The 15,747-nt window shown below is 37.5% G+C and overlaps 1 protein-coding gene across 4 annotated transcripts in view; it reads left to right on the top strand.

The window, feature by feature from the left end:
- Tpd52l1 (TPD52 like 1) overlaps nucleotides 1-10,812 on the top strand; it is an 89,967-nt gene extending 79,155 nt beyond the window's left edge. The window contains exons 5-7 of one of the 4 annotated variants that reach the window (XM_047558718.1): nucleotides 2,697-2,735; nucleotides 5,697-5,757; nucleotides 10,156-10,812. In XM_047558718.1, the coding sequence (XP_047414674.1) occupies nucleotides 2,697-2,735; nucleotides 5,697-5,757; nucleotides 10,156-10,284 (229 nt within the window). In that variant the 3' untranslated portion in view covers nucleotides 10,285-10,812. The remainder of the gene's footprint in view (nucleotides 1-2,696; nucleotides 2,736-5,696; nucleotides 5,758-10,155) is intronic. The other 3 variants (XM_047558719.1, XM_047558720.1, XM_047558721.1) reach the window with 3 other exon arrangements.
- Nucleotides 10,813-15,747: the final 4,935 nt, after the last annotated feature.

Below are 15,747 nucleotides of genomic sequence, written 5' to 3'. Positions count from 1 at the left end.
ATTACCTGGGTGAGGTGGTGCAAGCCTATAACCTCAATTGTGCATTAGGTAGAAACAGGAGGATAGCAAGTTCAGGAGGATAGCAAGTTCAAGGCCAGCCTGGGCATCTTGTTGAGACCTTCTCATAATAAAATAAAATAAAAAGGATTGGGGGTATAGCTTCATGGTGGAGGACTTGCCTAGTGTGCCTGAGGTCTTGGGTTTAATCCTGAATACTGTAAGAAAATCAATCAATCTGACAACATGGGCCTTTTAAAAATAAAATAAAAATCCCTGTGTCAGGATTTAATTTATATGTTTTATAAAAATAAGTTATATTTCCTGAGCTAAATAATATTTTCATTTTAACCTGACTATCATTAGGTGATGTCACCTTGGGCTAGTCATGGAATTGTCCAATCTCTTTCTCCACCTGTAAAATAACTTTTATAATATCTGCTTCACCAAATGTGTACTGTGAAATTAAAATGAAGTCACATTTATGAAAGTAATGTAGAGGAAATAGAAACTATTGGAAACATTTTCATAAAAATAATGGCATTTTTTTTTCAGAATTTTTCAGTGAATTTGTTCAAACTGTAATCCAGTGAGAATGAAATGTCTGGAGGCATATAATGTTACTCATATAGCCATGAAGAAAAGCAAAATTTATAGTAGATTGATAAAAAATCTTTAAAACATATAAAAAGTGCAGAGGGCCCTCTGTATCCCTGAGTTCGACTTTCGTATCCAACCAAGTGCAGGTTGTAAATATTTGAAAAAAAAAAAAAAAGTTAATCTATACTGAATAGGTACAGATTTGTTTTTGTTTTTTTCATATCACTCACTATTCCTCTAACAGTACAGTATAACAAGTATTTTCATAGCATTTACCTTGTGTTAGGTATTCAAGTAATCATGATTTAAAATATTCAGAAGAATGTGCATAGGTTATATGCAAATACCAGTTTTATATAAGAGACTTTGGCATTGCAAATTTTGGTATTCACATGTGGTCTTGGAAACAATTCCTCACAGATGCAGTGAGCCAACTATATACTTAAAAAAAAAGGTAGTGAATGGAATTATGCAATTTTTGTTTTTGAGTTCTTGAGAGGGGACACCAAGGGGCAGTGCGGTCATTTATTTGCATCCTAAATGCTAACTCTGCCCCTGCTCTTCTCTCCCATGCTGCTGGATGCAGGTCTCACTCCATCGGGTAAGCACTGTGCAACTAGACTATTTTCCAGAGAGTGTACCTAACCAGGAAAATACCAATTGTGGGACACCTAATACATATGAATTTATTTAACCATGTATTTATCTCATTTCTAATATTTGCACCGTTTCACTTGCTGAGCAATCTCTTAGTATTCTTTTTTCTGCAACATTTCTTCCTACATTGGCAAGATTCTTAGATTTAAAGAAGAAAAAAACAAGTGGAAATTGAGAATAGTGTATTTTTATAAAACTTCTAGAAAGTGAAACTGCAACAGAACATTTTTTTCTCTAGACTACTGTGTTTCTCTGAATTTCTAGTAATGGTTATTTGTGCTGATATTTCTCCACCTTCAACTTTCTGTACTTTCTGAAATTGAAGGTAAGGTTTGGTGAAAAAGCACATATGTGAAGAAGTTGCAATGGTCAGTCTCCTGCCTCTGATTTAAGCTTTCTTTTAACCGAAATCTTACCATAAACTTAAAAAGAATTCCCTGAGAAATTGCTTATATTAAAAGAGATGAATAGATTGGTAATGTTGAATATCTTTTAGTGATGTCTTCAAATGTAATTTCTAAGGACACATTTTTGCCTACAGTTTCTGTGTGGAGTATTTAGGGTAAGGCTGTAAGTATCCCCTGAATTTCTTTGTTGTTCTCTTTCTGTATTCCAGTAAAGTGCTGTCCTTACTAGTGAACTCAGTGGATATTTTCAGGGAAGGGTCATACATTTAATCCATGGCCTCTTGGGAGAAGAGAAAGCAGTGACCATGTTGAAAATGGATGAGGGAGAAGCACCAGCCCAGGAAAATGGGCCTCATCTTGCTTCTTCCCTCTGCCCAGCCTGTTTTCTGAGTGGAACTCAATAGAAAAATAACAAGCGAGCAGGAGGAGATGAGTCAGCTACTATAGGATTAAGAGGATGAATCCCTTAAAATTCTCAGGAATGTTTATGTGTACCAGATGTCCCTGACAATTAAACCACAGTGGATGTAGGGATCCGTCCTTCCATGTTGAACTGTGTGAGTTGTGTTAGCTTGGCACACACTTCCTTGAATGTCTTTTTTAATCACGTACATTCCTCTGGACAGTTTCTCTGCAATGGAACAACTAACTTCTGTTTGCATGGTTCTAATTCCTGGGTACTACCCTTCCCTACTTACTGTCTTCCTGGGCAGGAAAAGGGAGCAAAGACCCAGGTTAGACCTGGATAAGAAGCCCATGAGCTACTAGGAGGATACTACACATTCTCTTTTCTTATAGGGACCTGACAGCAAATAGAGTAGTGTGTGACCATGGACCAGCTGCTCTTCCTTCATATCCTTGAAAGCTGACTGTGACCCCTTGTGCCCAAGAAAAACAAATATCTTGGTTGAATGGGCAAGGAATACTTCAGATATTTGAAATTGCTGTTTAAGAACTGCAAAGAGGGAGATTGTCATGTACTTATATTGTGCTATCTTCTTTTTTTTTTTCTTTTAATCTGCTTTTGTCCTGAAGTTACTCCATTCGCCATTCCATAAGTATGCCTGCTATGAGGTAATGTGTGTAAAATATTTTATATAACATTGATGCAGAATGTATATGAAATGTTACTTTATTGATATTTACTTGTAAGCTTCCCTCTGCACGTGCCTTTATAGGAAAGGAAATTGCTAAAGTGCCATGGTTTACCTCATCCTTCTTTCTACTGATCTCTAAGAAATTCTTTAGAAGGATGGTGTAAGGGGCTTGGGTCTTTGACCAAACATACTGGCTTAAATCCAGCTTTTCCTATTTTATCTGAGACAAGTGACTCATCCTATCTCAATCTCCTTTCTCTTATTCGTACGTTGCAAGAAATAAGACCCACCTCATATGGATGCTGTAACACCAAAACAAAGTAACCCATGTTAAGCATTTAGTACAGGACCTAGAACATTCCAAGCATGCTTGCAAGCATGAAAATATATTTGTGTTTCAGCATGACTAAATGCAAGCCTGGGAGAACAAGTAAAGTGAAAGGATAGGAAATAAGAAGGTTATGGTCCCAGAAAGGATATCACTAGGATGTTTAAAGTAGATATTAAGGTGAGATATCTGTTGAACTATAAATGTCGCTAAAATATCAACTGGATGAAAATTTATAAGAATTCAGATTGTATGGCTTAGTGGTAAAATCAGATAAAATCAAACTAATAGTCTAGAGGAATGTATGGTTGGGAATTAGAAGAGGCATGTTGTACCAACTCTGCCAAGGATTAATGTGGCACGCTTGACAAAGTCACCTTATTGGTATCAATTTTTTTTTGGCATATTTAAAATAAGAAGCTAGAACCAGATTTGCTGCTCTTTCCAAGGTGCTCTCCAAAGCCCTAGAGTTGTCTGGGCTGCCATTGATGGTGGGGAGATCAGGCCTCTGGGACCTTCTCTCACTTTAGTCGGAACTATCCCCTTCTACATGCTTTACAAAACACACTGTGGTTTTAATGCACAATAGAGGAAGTTCAGTTACTTTTAAATAGTCTGAGACCATTGAAACCAAATTCTTTCTAGGGTTATTTGCAGTGCTACAAGCTTATTGTTGCACATGATGTGATTAAGTCTGATTAAACAATTTATCCTTCTTCTCTGGCATGCATTCTAGAACAATTTAATTAGAAGGATGTTTGTTCTATTTCTTGTGAAGTTTCTACCACACTGGGGTTATTTGATTAATTGGTTGATTTGGAAATTTAACCACAATATTTGGTTCTCCATAGTTGGTAGTAAATAGGGAATACAGATTCAAAGTTATTAGTTCATCAAATGAAACACTCAGATGAAGTAATATAACACAAAGCTTTGAGCTCTTTTACTGACCAAATTTTAAATTTGGGAAGCTTGGAAAAAATTAATATGGTTTTGCTCTGTAAACCAGGAATCTATCTAGTGCCTTATAGGTCAAATGGAATCCCCATAAGTTTCCTGAAATTAAGTTTAAAATAAAAATTGATTTTAATCATCTAACATATATGCCCACTGTGGATATAAATGATGAAGACAGTGGGCTATAGGAGCAAGCTTAGCCAAATAAAATCTGCAATAGAAGTGAAATGCCACAGTTATATACTTTTGAGCTACTTAAGTATAATTTCACTAACATTTTCATCATAAAACTAAAGTATTATAAAGGAATACTCATAGAAATTGGACTGTTTGAGTCACATACATACAAGGTGTAATGCCATGCCTGACTCTTCTGAACTCTACATTAGTGTGAACAGCCTAAATAGAGGTACATTTCTGACCATTTGAAGCACTAAAATCTCAGGAGGCAATCTCCAGCAAAGTCAAAAGTCAAATTCAAAAACATATTCTCTATATTAGTTGCCTCTTGATAGTTTTAGGGGAATGGTTCATCTTACAACATTCATTGAAACCCATATTTTATAGCCACTCTTCCTCATAAAGTTTCTACAAGCCATTCCTCTTATTTTTATCTGCTCTCAATTAGGGAATAGCCGGCAGCTTATCCAATATAGTAACATTTAGTTGAAACTGATAATAATATCAGTTGTTGCTTCCAAAATCTAATATTAATACAAGATTTAAGATCTGTCTTTTAGTTCAGTTCCTATCTTTGTAGTTGGACTTAGTGATATCACTTTTTAATTGTAATGACTTCATTAAATTGTAATGTCATGTGGCCAAATCCAAAATAAGAAACCAGTAAGCACCAGATGAAGGATCTACACTGAAAGCAAAAACATGATTATATAGATTAAACACAATGAATGAGTTACAAATTAAATGCCAACAAGCTATGAAGCTTCTGTCTGGTAAGAGAACAAATAGGCGTATCCTTTTTTGGGAGGAAAATAATATGCTGTTAACACCATTTTCATCAGATATGACAGTCAGTGGATATATTTCAACATCAAATAATGAAAGCCTGAACTTTCAGAAACCACATTTTATGAAAGTTATCAATATGATAACTTTCTAAGGCAGGGAAAAGAACTTTTATGAATGCCCCCTCCCCATGACTTGAGCTATTTCTGTCTTGTCTCATATTTTATGAACTAAATAACTTTAAAATTCCAAGAAGGAAAACTCAGACATGACAAGAAAGAAAGACAAAAAAAAAAAAAAAAAAAAAAACAGAAGAAGAGGAATGTTGTGTTAGTGGCAGTTAATTAGCAAGTGAAAAATTAAGCTTTATCACTCCATTAACTCATTGGAAATGATTTATGATGCACCATGGAATTATTATAGTTGTATCTTTGCCACAGACTCCACTATTTGTTCCACAGTTGAGCATCTAACTGTTTTCCTTAGAAATAGTCCATGTCAGGTTATGGTTTCTGGACCTAACCTAGCAGAAGTGGAAAGTACTTTAAACATGGCTGTTGTAGGTGGCAAGCTGACAGGGAGCTCTGGTGCAGAGGCGATGTTTACAAATCAGAGCAGAAAACCAAACAGCATGGTTGCTAAGACGCTAGGTCTTTGGAGCTGACCTCTCTTTTTTTGTTATTTTAGGAATTCTCCTACTTTCAAATCATTTGAGGAGAGGGTTGAGACAACTGTCACAAGCCTTAAGGTACAGATGAAGTGAATTTTGTGTGATTGGGTCCATTCCATCAGGACAGCTTAGTTATTGCTGCTGTTAGTTCTGACGGCAAGGTAGGGCCACAAGCATTCAGTATAGCCAAGAAGGTAGATCTGCATGAAGGCAGACCCTTTGCTGCTCGTATAAATCTACAGATAAAATCAGTATGGAATAGTGTTGCTCCATCCTTACAGTTGTTTATATAAACAACTCAAGGGTGAAATTGCTTGTTAAAATGAATTGATTTTGTGTTCACCACTTCATCTCAATGTAATCTGCCTAAAAGTTGACATGTGAGAGAGGATTGTGGATAGGATCAAGGATATCTGAATTCTGAATTCAGCGTGTGAGTGAAGGTTCCATAACAGCCAAGGGCTCCTCTGGTTTGGACAAGGACCAGCAAAAACAAAGTGGGTACCAAGTGTTATAATGCCCATCAGCTATCTAGGCTAGCTTACCAAATTCACATCCTGAGCACAGGACAGTCTTCATGGAGGAAAATTAAACTGAGCCACTCAATGCACTATTTTATAGTAATACATTTGGCCCCTGGATATAAACTGAAAATATGCCTATAACACAGTATTTTTAAAAATTCACTAGATTTATTTTTAAGCATAGATAAGCTAAAGTACAGAGGTTAAAAAAAAGAGCAAAAATAAAATCAGTCTGATTTCAAAAGGCATAAACTTTTAAAATAGGGGAAAAAAAGATTGAAACAATTAAGATTGTGCTTTGAAAGATATTACCTAAACAGGGACTTAATGACATATTATTATCACTAGAAAGGCATGATCCTTAACCAGATCAAAATAAGTTATGTGCACTGCAATTGTCAAGCTGCTTCCTGATCTCACTATAGGACCCTTATGGGTGCTGCCTGCTAAGTGCAGGTAAGGGTGGGAGTTATTCTTCACATAGGTCACAGATGCTCTTAGTGACCTGGAGGGTCTTTTCTCTTAGTGGAGGGTCTACTTCCTTAGGCCTACAGTCAGGTGTTACAGGCCCAAGAAGGGACTTATTACTCAGTGTTTACCATGCCTTCACTAGTTTCATTCACCAGCAATTTCTACTTCTGCAGTTTTACCACTTTGCTTATCCACACCATCACTTAGCCAATGTGCAGGAGCCATTAAATCACCCCATTACCAGAAACAGCTTTTTAAGGGGAGGGGCATGCAATGTGGTGGATGTTTCTCTTGGAAGAACATCTAGTATAGAAACAAAAGACTCGAAAGTATTAAGTGTTAGTTTCTCAAACTTAGTTTTCAGCCTTAGCCCAAGGATGATGGATCTGTTGCTTGTTAGACACATTCTGACATAGGAGAAGTTGTACTTTTAGGTTTTGTTTAGGAGATATGAAGAAGCAAAAGAAGAATAAAGAACAATCAATCTCCATTTGCTTTTAAGAATCTGATGAGCTCATGGTTCACACAGGATTTAAGTGTTTGATCCACACACTCAGCCTCTCACTGTCCTAACCTCGTGGGGATAGAAGGTTGAGCGCCTGCCCTCCTTTAGAGGTGCTGAGTGCTCACTCAACTCACCAGATACTTCCTGGCATTGAGACTTCCCATGAGTGGATTCTGTGCTTGTGTGGCTGTCCATGGGTTTAACCACTCACATCCCACACACCTCCTATATCAAAGCCAATGCCTAATTCCTCTCTTGCTGACCACTCAGGCAATGTAGAATACCTGATAATCATGCTTTGTGTAAAACCTCCTACTTCCTCAATAATTACAAATTTCTCATTCCTTTTTTCTCCTTCTAGGCTAAATAATAGATCCATTTAATCCTTCTTTATAGAGCTTATGTTCTGCAGTTTACATTTGTGTTCTAAATCTTCTCCAAAGTTTCTCTATTGTTCATTTGTGGATCCTCAGGCTGTTTTCTGCTGAGGGGATGACTCATGAATCAGTAAGGATGAATAGAAGACTTTGAGTTCTCCACGTTGTATTTCCATTCACACATCCTGCTTTAAGAACTCTTACTTATGTTCTACAAGAAAATATATGTGAAGTAACGTCTGCACCTGCCATCTCCTCATGCAGTCTGAAGCACACCATGTGGCATTTGTACCAAATTAGCGGTTCTTCCTTTATATGCAATCCTGTGTAAGCATATAAAATTTGGTCCTGTCTACATCCTTGCAGTGTATTAGTGGATAACATCTCTTCTGGTGTCACCTGTACAGTCAAAGAGCATCCTTTCTGTTTCATCCAAGACAAACAGGCAGATGCAGAAACAACACCAATGGAACCACATTTGCCATATTCAGCTGTGCTCCAGTGAATCATGGGCAGCTACATCCCTGCCACTCATTCTCCCTTTGCATCAAGCAGACCATATTTCTAGCACACCTACTTTTTGATGATTACATGTCTTATATCAAAACCTTTTTAAAAAATAAGGCAAGATATATTATATTTTTTGTTTCTTTGTGTCCTCTCAGCCAGCTATTTCATTATGAGATTAGGAAGCCCAGCTTGGCAGTTCAAATAAAGTATTGTACAAAGAACAATTATAAATTTAGGGACAAAGTGACAAACTCTTGGATGAAAAGCCCTTATGAAGGGAAGGCTCTGGCGGAGGTTTGTGGCTCACATCTATTGCAGTCCTTTCCTGAAGTATTGCAGTGACCGTCAGTAAGCCCATGGGTTAGGAAGTCCCTATATTCCACCCCCTCTTTGCCAGATTGATTATTTCAAAGCACTTCATTCCTTTTTGATTTTACTATTTTGATTTGAGGAAACCAAAGAGTAGAAGAAACAAAACCCAGAAGAAAACATCAGTAATTTGTATTCACTTGATTGAATACTGTGTGTGATTTTCTATTGCAAAATAAGAAGCCAAAGAGGATGTGAATTTTAAAAAGAGAAAAAAACATGTGGACTATTAATAGAGTAGATCACATTGAATTAATTTATTAGTTTCTTTTGGGAAAGGAAGTACAGTGAAAAATCCTACTGGAAAGCCTCTCCTGCACCAGGTGCTGAGGTAACAGAGAGGAGGGCCCAGTTCTCTGCAGAGGCCCATGAATTAGACCTGTGGGCTAAATCTACCTAATCATCCACTTTTGACTCACCCGTAAGCTAAAAATTGTTTCACATTTTTTTCATGGTTGGTAAAAAATCAAAATAAGAGTATTTTATTACATATGAAAATTAAATTACATGATATTCACATCCTAGTGTCCATGGCTAACGTCCTATTGAAACACCACCACACTCATTTATGCAGGTGCTATCTGCAGCTACTTTCAACAGCCACTGATTTGATTATCTGTGACAGAATCCTTGTGGTTCCCAAGCTTAAAATATTTACTCTCTGGTCCTTAACAGAAAGTTTTTCTGACCTAAGTGTTATAGAAAATGTCAATTTAAGTAGCAGAATTTTAGAGACAGAGAGGGATTTTAGTGACAATTAGAGAAAATACTTGTTTTGCAATGAATGAGCTGCTTTTAAACCCTGATTAAGTGTTCCAAAGGGCAGGCGAGGAGCCCAGACACATTCCTGGGTGGTGCCTGTGCCTGAAACATCATTCTGATGACAGCACTTCATCAAAAACATTTCTACTATATCTTCCTTTCCTTCATTGTGAATGGTTAAGGGAAGACCAATGCAAATCTTGGTAAAACTTGCATCCAGCATTTTGGGGCCATTAAATATTCTTTTGAAGGGTTTTTAATAAAGAATCTTTCATAATACTTAATCGTGTTTTTGTAAATGTAAGTTGATTCTTTCTTGTTTCTCTTCAGTTAATTACAAGTATGCAAGAGAGCCTTGTGAAGCATCTTGTGTTCTAAGGGGTTTTCCTACTCAGAGTTGCTTAGAAAGATGAGAAATTAGCAGTACTTTGAACTTGATCCATCTCCAGCTTTCTAAGCAGAGACCAGAAATCATGTTCCATTTAGCCGCTCTGCCTTGTCAAGAATCTTTATTCAGAAATTCAGACTGTCCTGCTAAATCTCAAGTAGAAAATCTTAGTTTTAAGTCATCTAAACATATTGATACCCTTGTAAAATTGGGAGAATTAACCTAAAATCCAATTCCATTTTGATGAAATCAGTTCTCTGGGTGAGTGAGATAGATATTGAAAGCCCACAGATCTGATTATCCTCTCCAAAGGATGAGAATCTTAGATGTGGAAGAGATAGAGGACATTACTAAAACTGCAAAGTTGTAAGTTATCCTATCCCGAGACCAAAATATCAATGGCATTCTAGCACTCTGCTGAAGGAAACTAACTTCTCTACATCTTTCACTTTTCAACGAAGATAGTATTTCTGAATTCAAAAGTAATCAAGTTTTTGGCATTCTTATAAACACATTTCCAAAAATGATAATTAACAACTAACTGCATTTTTGCTTATTTGCTTGTTTCAGACGAAAGTAGGTGGGACGAACCATGGAGGAGGCAGTTTTGAGGAGGTCCTCAGCTCTACAGCCCACGCCAGCGCCCAGAGCTCCTCGGGAGGCCCCCGGCAGGCTGAGGAGGAGGAGCTGCAGTGCTAGGTCCAGCCAGCCTGCAGCCGCACCTGGAGGCTGGCCACTGCCCAGCCCATCTCTGCCTGCGCACACCCAGATAAGAAGACCAAAATCCCGCGGGGAAAACTTGAGGTCTTGATGTTGTTACTCAAAGGGCCTCTCTAGAAAGTTGAATGGTTTCTATCTGTATGTGTGTTGATGATAGACCACTTGACCCTCACACTTCTGTATTCATGAATGGCTATCTTTTAAAATGTACCAACTACAGCAGATACACAATTGGTTAAAACTCATTTGTGTAATTCAACGTACATTTCCCAAATGTGTAGCTATTAGTTATTTGCTTTGGTTTTTGCTTGGCCTCCTTCACAATGTGCATGTCCTTGAAGACTGAGTGACCAGTTCTTTCAGTTGACCAGATCGACAGGTGGAGCTCTTTGTGACTGTCTCCAGCAGTAAGATGACTCACTGCAAATTTCATCAAACTGCTTGTGATCGCCCTCACCTACATCAATTATGTATGTTTATTTAAGCAATTAAAATAATTGATTTTAACAATGACTGAATTCTTGATTTCTTTGTCTTCAGGGCTGTTGATGACCTTAAAAGTTGATATATTATTCTACAGATGCTATTTTAAATCAATTTCTAACTTGGTGAACAGGACCGAGGATAACGAAAGTAATTATAACCTCAATTACCCTATGATGCTAAAATAATCTTCAGTTCTAAAATTCTGCTTCATAGAGTAGTAGCTACTCAACTAAGGAATAATTGAAAAGGGGACAGCTATTCAATAGGAGAAGAGCTTTATTACCTCTTAGAGTTTGCAAATATTCACATGTATGAAAATGATGTTTTTATTAATACACTCAGATTTCTACAGTCACTTTTACCTTCCACATTATATGCTTCTCTTTTCTTCTAAATGGGAGCATACATTTGTTATTAAGTAGTAGGGATTTAACCTTAAGACATGTTTATAAAATGTATACTTTTAAAAAGCCACATTTATACACGCACACACACACAACACATGTAAGCATGTTAATTTTCTTTTTTAATATATTATTAAATAGAAATAGAAAAATGACACAAATGAAACCAGTCTGAAAAATTCTATTCAAACTTATCCACTCCGTACAGCTACCACGTCGTCTCCTGAGGCCTAACATCTTAGCAGAGGGAGTACTCTGAACACTTGAACCCGAGTGGACAAGTGCAGACACAGGGCCCTGCCAGTGGGGGCGCTGGCGTTCTCTCTCATTTGTCCTTCCCTGCTGTTGGTTGAAATCATGGCCTCCTTCATTGGGCAGGAAGCCAACTCCATCTGGCTGGAACACGCACTGTGGGGTCACCCCTGCCGCATACGAGTACAGTCTCCCTGGGCCCAGTCTGCTGCTGCCTGGGAAGTTTGAAATGCTCAAATTTGTTCAACTCTGCCGCACCATCTTTTTGACTGTATTCAGCATGCTGCACTGTATTAAATAAGCGGAGCTATGGTACTAGGCAAATATCTGCATTTACCCATCAATTTCTATGTATAATTGCCCCAGCCTTATTGTCTGAAAACAGTATTAAAATTGGACAGAATAAGAAAACTAGTGCTAACATCTCAAAGTTTCTAATACATTCTAGCTATTTTTCTTATTAAATCATCACAAGTCTAATATTGTTAGCCTGATTTAAAAACCATATTAATATATTAATGTCACCTCTATTCATCCAAAAGCTTCTTTTTTTTTTTTTTTTTTTTTTTTTTTTTTGAGCTGGGGATCAAACCCAGGGCCTCACACACACTGGGCAAGCACTCTCCCACTGAGCTATACTCCCAATTCTTTTCTTAATTCTTTGAGACAAGTTCCCACTCAGTTGCTCAGGCTAGCCTGGAACCCATGACCCTCCTTCCTACCTCAGCCTCCTGAGTAGCTGGGATCACAGGTGTGCACCACTGTGCTTGGCAATCGAAAAGCTTTTTATGATTCACTCTGAGAAGGATATTGTCAATGGCCCTGTCATGATATGTGGGACTAAGCCACATCACTCAGATTAGAATAATCACATCAGTTACTGGTAGATGGGTATCCTGAGCCTAAATGGTTAGTCTTAGAATGATTAGGTATGAGCCTCGTCTTGGTCTTATCACCACTCAGGAGCTGCCTGTTTCTCCCTCACATTCATGAGCAGGTTCATCCTGATTTGACTGTTAGTTTCTCCATTATGTTGATTGTACTCAATTCACATGCAGTAAAGTGTTTCACAAGTGATAAAAAGTTTTGGCATACAAAGGACATAATCTTTCACTAACCAGTCAAAAATGACTTCACGTCAACAACATGTATATTAAAGGTTATCTCATCAAAAAATTTAATTTGGTCACCAAAAATTCCAATGTGAATTACGATTACAAAATAAACCAGCTTTTTAAAAAAGCAAGTCATTATGTAATTTAACCATTTACCACTTTTTAAATACTGTTGCAATGTGATGATGGAAAATTTGTGATGCAGCTTTATCTTACAAATCACTTCAAAAAGTTTAGGACTATTTGTAGGTCATGTCAACAAAGTAAACTTCATTTTAGACTAAATAATACATTTTCTAAGAAACCTCTTTTGAACCATTGAAAATAGAACACGCTGCCTGTATTACTGTGGATATGCTATGTCTTGATGCCATCTCATTGACAAAGGTTACCATGGAGAGAACACTGGCAATCTAGGCAGCTCTTCCGCCTGCTTGTTGGTACACAAGTACCTGTCAGCATGAAAGTTGTTAAACTTCATATAAAATGTGCTTAAGACTGAACTTCAACCCCATCACTTTCCTATCAGTGTCAAACTGGAATGGGAGTAGAATGGGAGTTATAAAAGAAGACAGTGATGCTTTAGTTTGGAGGTTGAGTATCTTGGAAGATCCATTGTTAAAGGTTTGGTCCCCATGGTGGTGCAAACTTTAGGAGGTGAGGCCTCATGGGAAGTCCTTTAGGGCCTTGGGGGCGCGCCAACAAGGGGGTCCCAGGTCTCTTCCTCTTCTTTGTCACTCCCTGTCTCCTGAGGTGAGTGTTATTTTGTTGTTGTTGTTGTTGTTGCCTCTCATATACTATTCTACCGTGAAGCTACATCCTCAAATCAAGATGAGTGGTTTTGCTCCACCATGCACTTCTGCCATGATGTGCTACCTCAATAGGCCCAGAGCAATGGGCCAACCAACTGTGGACTGGAACTTCCAAAACTATAAGCCAAAATAAACATTTTCTCCCTTAACTTTAACTTAATTTCAGGTACTTCATTATTAGTGAAAGAATGCCGACTAATACATGTGTTAAAGTTTAAAAGTGATTTAGTATGAAATGTGAACCAAATTCAAATTGGTATTCAAATATAATTTCAAACTATGATAATCTTCAGCAAAATCTTATGATTACTTTTGATAATTGTTAAGAATGGTAAAAATATTTTCTGCTACATTTCTATTTGACTTTTAGTTCACACCATGGAAGTTTTATATCAAGGCAAATCAAAACTAATAGTCATAATTATCTTAGTCCATTTTCTGTTGCTACAACAGAACACCTGAAGCTGAATACTTTATAAGGGAAACAGGTTTAGATAGTTTACTATTTGGGAGATTCAATAGCATCTGCTCGACCTTAGTGAGGGCCTCATGGCTGGCTGATGGCATCCCAATGACAAGAGAATATGCAGCGGAGATCACAAGGTGAAAGATGAAGCCAGAGATATTCAGGGGCCAGACTTACTCTTATAACAACTTACTCTCATCAGGTGAGACCAGTATTAATCCCTACCAAGGGCAAGGCCCCCATGACCTAATTACCTTGCACCAGGCCCCATCTTTTAAAGGTCCCACCACCTCAACACTGCCACACTGAGATCCAAGTTTCCAGCACACGAACCTTTGGGTTCATACCATAATCAAACCACAGTATAGTACTATATCGGCAGAAGACTCCTGAAGCAATCATACCCTCTTATCTTTAATTATGAAGACTACAAAATTATGTATATAAAAAGGCTGAGTACAGAGAATACTTTTTTACAAAGTAGTTCATCACTCATATCACTACCAGAAGACTTTGAGATGAATCGACATTTTTCAAATACAAGGACACTGAGAATTATGTAACAGCTGGTGAAATGCCAGTCCACAAGGGAAAAACAGTAACAAGGAATTCTTTTTTTTTGTTGAGTTCAATCCAAGAATAATTATTTACTCTGCATCAAAATTACAGGGTTTGTTATTCAGAAGAACAAATTCAGGCAAGTAGCAAGTATAATAAAAAAGAATGCTTTTTAAAGTCATAATGTTCAAATATTTGTAGATATCACCATTGGACTCAAAAGCTATCTCCTTTTACTGATCTTCATTATGTTCTGATTAAAAAGAGGTTTTATTCACAGTACTATTACATTTTTTATTTTATTTTTTTGTAAGTAAATTACCTCAGGAAAGTTTAGGACTTAATTGTGAACCCCTACTTGGTAGACAGATGATGAACTGAGGTAATGGTTAAGTGGCAAGTGTAAGTCTGGCCCAGTACGGGCTTGCAAAGTCTGTGAATTGTGCTGGTTATGTAGGAAAGTTGCAGCAGGCAGGACACTCAAAATAGAGCTCCAAGGCCATAAACTCCTCTGGTTATAAATACTTGAACTTTTCTAGGATTATTTTATGTACATGTTTTCATAACAAATAAATAAAACTCTACTACATTGATAGATGAAGTTGTTTTTATATTAACCACGATCTCCAAAAATAATCAGATTTTGCAGTGCTTCTGTTTTCAATGCAGAGAAACTATACGTGCCTGTGAGTTGCTTCTGAAGAGATCATGCACCTTGCTTCCTGCAGACTGGGGTATCCATGGATACTGCATCGAGTTTCCAAAGAAACGTTGCCTCGAAATTTCACCGTGCCAGCCTCAAAGGCCTTCTTCCAATGGAAACTGACATTTGAATTAAAGAGACAGGCCTCATTGCTGCACACTAAAATACAGTGCAGGTTTGCATGCAGGGCCTTCCTTTCCACAGCAGTCCATGATTGTGCATCGCTTCACAGACACATGGGGTTGGATCCCTTATCCCATAAAGGGGAAAGGAATGGAAGAAATCTGGCTGATATATAGCCTACCTAAGGCTCTGATTCTAGCAATATTCTTCCTATTACATATTTTTCATCTGGTGATAAATGTTCTCATAGCCAGGATCTCAAGATCTGTAAATCAGATGGAAAAATGAAAAAAGGAAAGCAAGTGGCATTTGAAGTTGTGTGTTCCAATTTATATCCCCAAATGATAAAGGACCGGGGGAAGAGCAGATCCTATTAGTAGGTTTACAAGTCTATGATCAGAGCACAATGAAACTAAAACTCTGGCTCAAGAAAGTGATCATCTGATAAGGCAGCATTTCACTTCGGGAGAGAATACATCACTAATACACTTGCTTTTCTGGATACCTATTACTACATCAGAAG

The sequence above is a fragment of the Sciurus carolinensis genome, chromosome 7 (assembly GCF_902686445.1).
Source record: "Sciurus carolinensis chromosome 7, mSciCar1.2, whole genome shotgun sequence".
Lineage (NCBI taxonomy): Eukaryota > Metazoa > Chordata > Mammalia > Rodentia > Sciuridae > Sciurus > Sciurus carolinensis.
Note: the sequence above shows the minus strand (reverse complement) of the source record. Positions and strands in the feature narration are given on the sequence as shown.